Source organism: Malania oleifera, chromosome 2 (assembly GCF_029873635.1).
Source record: "Malania oleifera isolate guangnan ecotype guangnan chromosome 2, ASM2987363v1, whole genome shotgun sequence".
Lineage (NCBI taxonomy): Eukaryota > Viridiplantae > Streptophyta > Magnoliopsida > Santalales > Ximeniaceae > Malania > Malania oleifera.
The window spans coordinates 104,563,211-104,564,943 of NC_080418.1; the positions used below are offsets into that span (position 1 = coordinate 104,563,211).

General features: G+C 42.7%; 1 protein-coding gene across 1 annotated transcript; it reads left to right on the forward strand.

The window, feature by feature from the left end:
* Positions 1-580: 580 nt before the first annotated feature.
* On the forward strand, positions 581-1,433 carry LOC131149148 (uncharacterized). Its single transcript, XM_058099304.1, has one exon. It carries the CDS (start codon positions 859-861, stop codon positions 1,270-1,272), a length of 414 nt encoding a protein of 137 aa, XP_057955287.1. The 5' UTR covers positions 581-858; the 3' UTR covers positions 1,273-1,433.
* Positions 1,434-1,733: the final 300 nt, after the last annotated feature.

Sequence of the window (1,733 nt, forward strand, 5' to 3'; positions counted from 1 at the left end):
ATTCACACACTGGCTGCGGCTTCCTCTACGGCGAGCGTCGTGGATCTCCTCGTCCATGCCGAGGGTTCCTACTGCCCTCCATCTACACAACTGAAGCATATCCAAGATGGAATTTTGGTCCATTTGGACATTTTATTCTTCAAGCAACTCAACACAGGCCTGCACTCAGTTTTTATCAAAACCAAGATCCCATTAGATAGAAGCTCCAAATAGAGAAACCACGCTTTGTACTGCAGCACACAAGAGACAGAAGGAGGGAATACCAAAACAAGAAATTGACTTACTGTAACACGTTGCCGTGTCCAATGGCGAGGGTGAAGAAGAAGCTGTTGCGTGGAAGAGAAACAGCGAAGATGGTGCGGGGAGTCACTTTTTCTTAAAAAATGTTAGACCATGCAGAAAATTTTAGAAAGTATCAAAGTGAGAAATAAAATTCCCTCCATACTTTTATTAGAATTTTTTACGTAAAATAAAACCAACGAAGAAAAAAAATCTCTTTTCTTTTCCTTAATTACTTTTTAATTTCCAAAGGTACCCTTAAATAAAAAAAAAAGGGTTCTCAAAGCACACTGACTTGCCAAAAGAATTATTTATTAAGAAAAACAACAACCATGGTGGTTGGAAAACAACAGGCTGAAGAGCACAAGGTGTTTGAGTTTGAAACAGTGACATATTAGCGCCAACATTTATAGCCCCAGCACTCACAAACTATATATATACCCCCAACTCCACCCTCCCTTCCCAAACGAAAACACACTTTTCCTCCAAGTCTCCCTAGCTAGTTCCTAGCTCGTTTGAAAACCACTTCTATTCCAACTCCGAACCATCATATCGGTAGAGATCGAAGAGCTAGCAAAGATGAGCGTGGAGCTGTTGGACGGAACCACCATTCTTTGCTTTGTGGAAGACGAAGCGGAGTTCGGGAGGTGGGTTCGCGACCGCTTTGCCTGTCTCGACAGGGACCGTGACGGCCTCCTCTCCTACGCCGAGATGTTGAAGGAGCTGCAGAGCCTGAGGGTCCTCGAAACCCACTTCGGCATCGACACCAAGATCGGCCCCGACGAGCTTGCTCGTGTCTACGGCTCCCTGTTCGTGCAGTTCGATCGCGACTCCAACGGGGCAGTGGATTTGGAGGAGTTTAAGGCAGAGACGAAGAGGATGATGGTTGGGATGGCCGATGGGTTGGGGTGCTTGCCTGTTCAAATGCTGCTGGAAGAGGACAGCTTCCTGAAGAAAGCTGTTGAGCTGGAGTCTGCCAAAGTCTCTGCTTAAAAGTTCTTTCTTCTACGCGTTGAATTTGTGTTCTACTCTTTATGTTCTTTTCAGTTAATTCTCGTGTTCTCGTTCTTGGTGATGTCAAATGATCGTTTACCATATTTGTCAAAATATTTATTTTCAAAAGTGAACGAATTGAAAGAAGCAGTTGTCCCACACAAGCTAGACTTAGGATTTACTAACGCAATGTTTTACAATAGTAAGTTAAGAACTTTGGCTTTCACCTCCCGACTATTCGTCGGGGAGATCAAGGTTAGATTCCTTCAAAAGAGAGTTACAGATCTTTGAGGGGATGTGTTGGAGAAGTGGGGGGTATAGGATGCTACAATCTTTCCCGAAAAATAATAATAATAAAAGTAGGCTAAAACCTCATTATTGTCATTCATAAGAAAATATTGGATGCAATAAGAAATAAACAATTATGTTTCGAGTGAATATGCTATTAGGAAATTTAAATA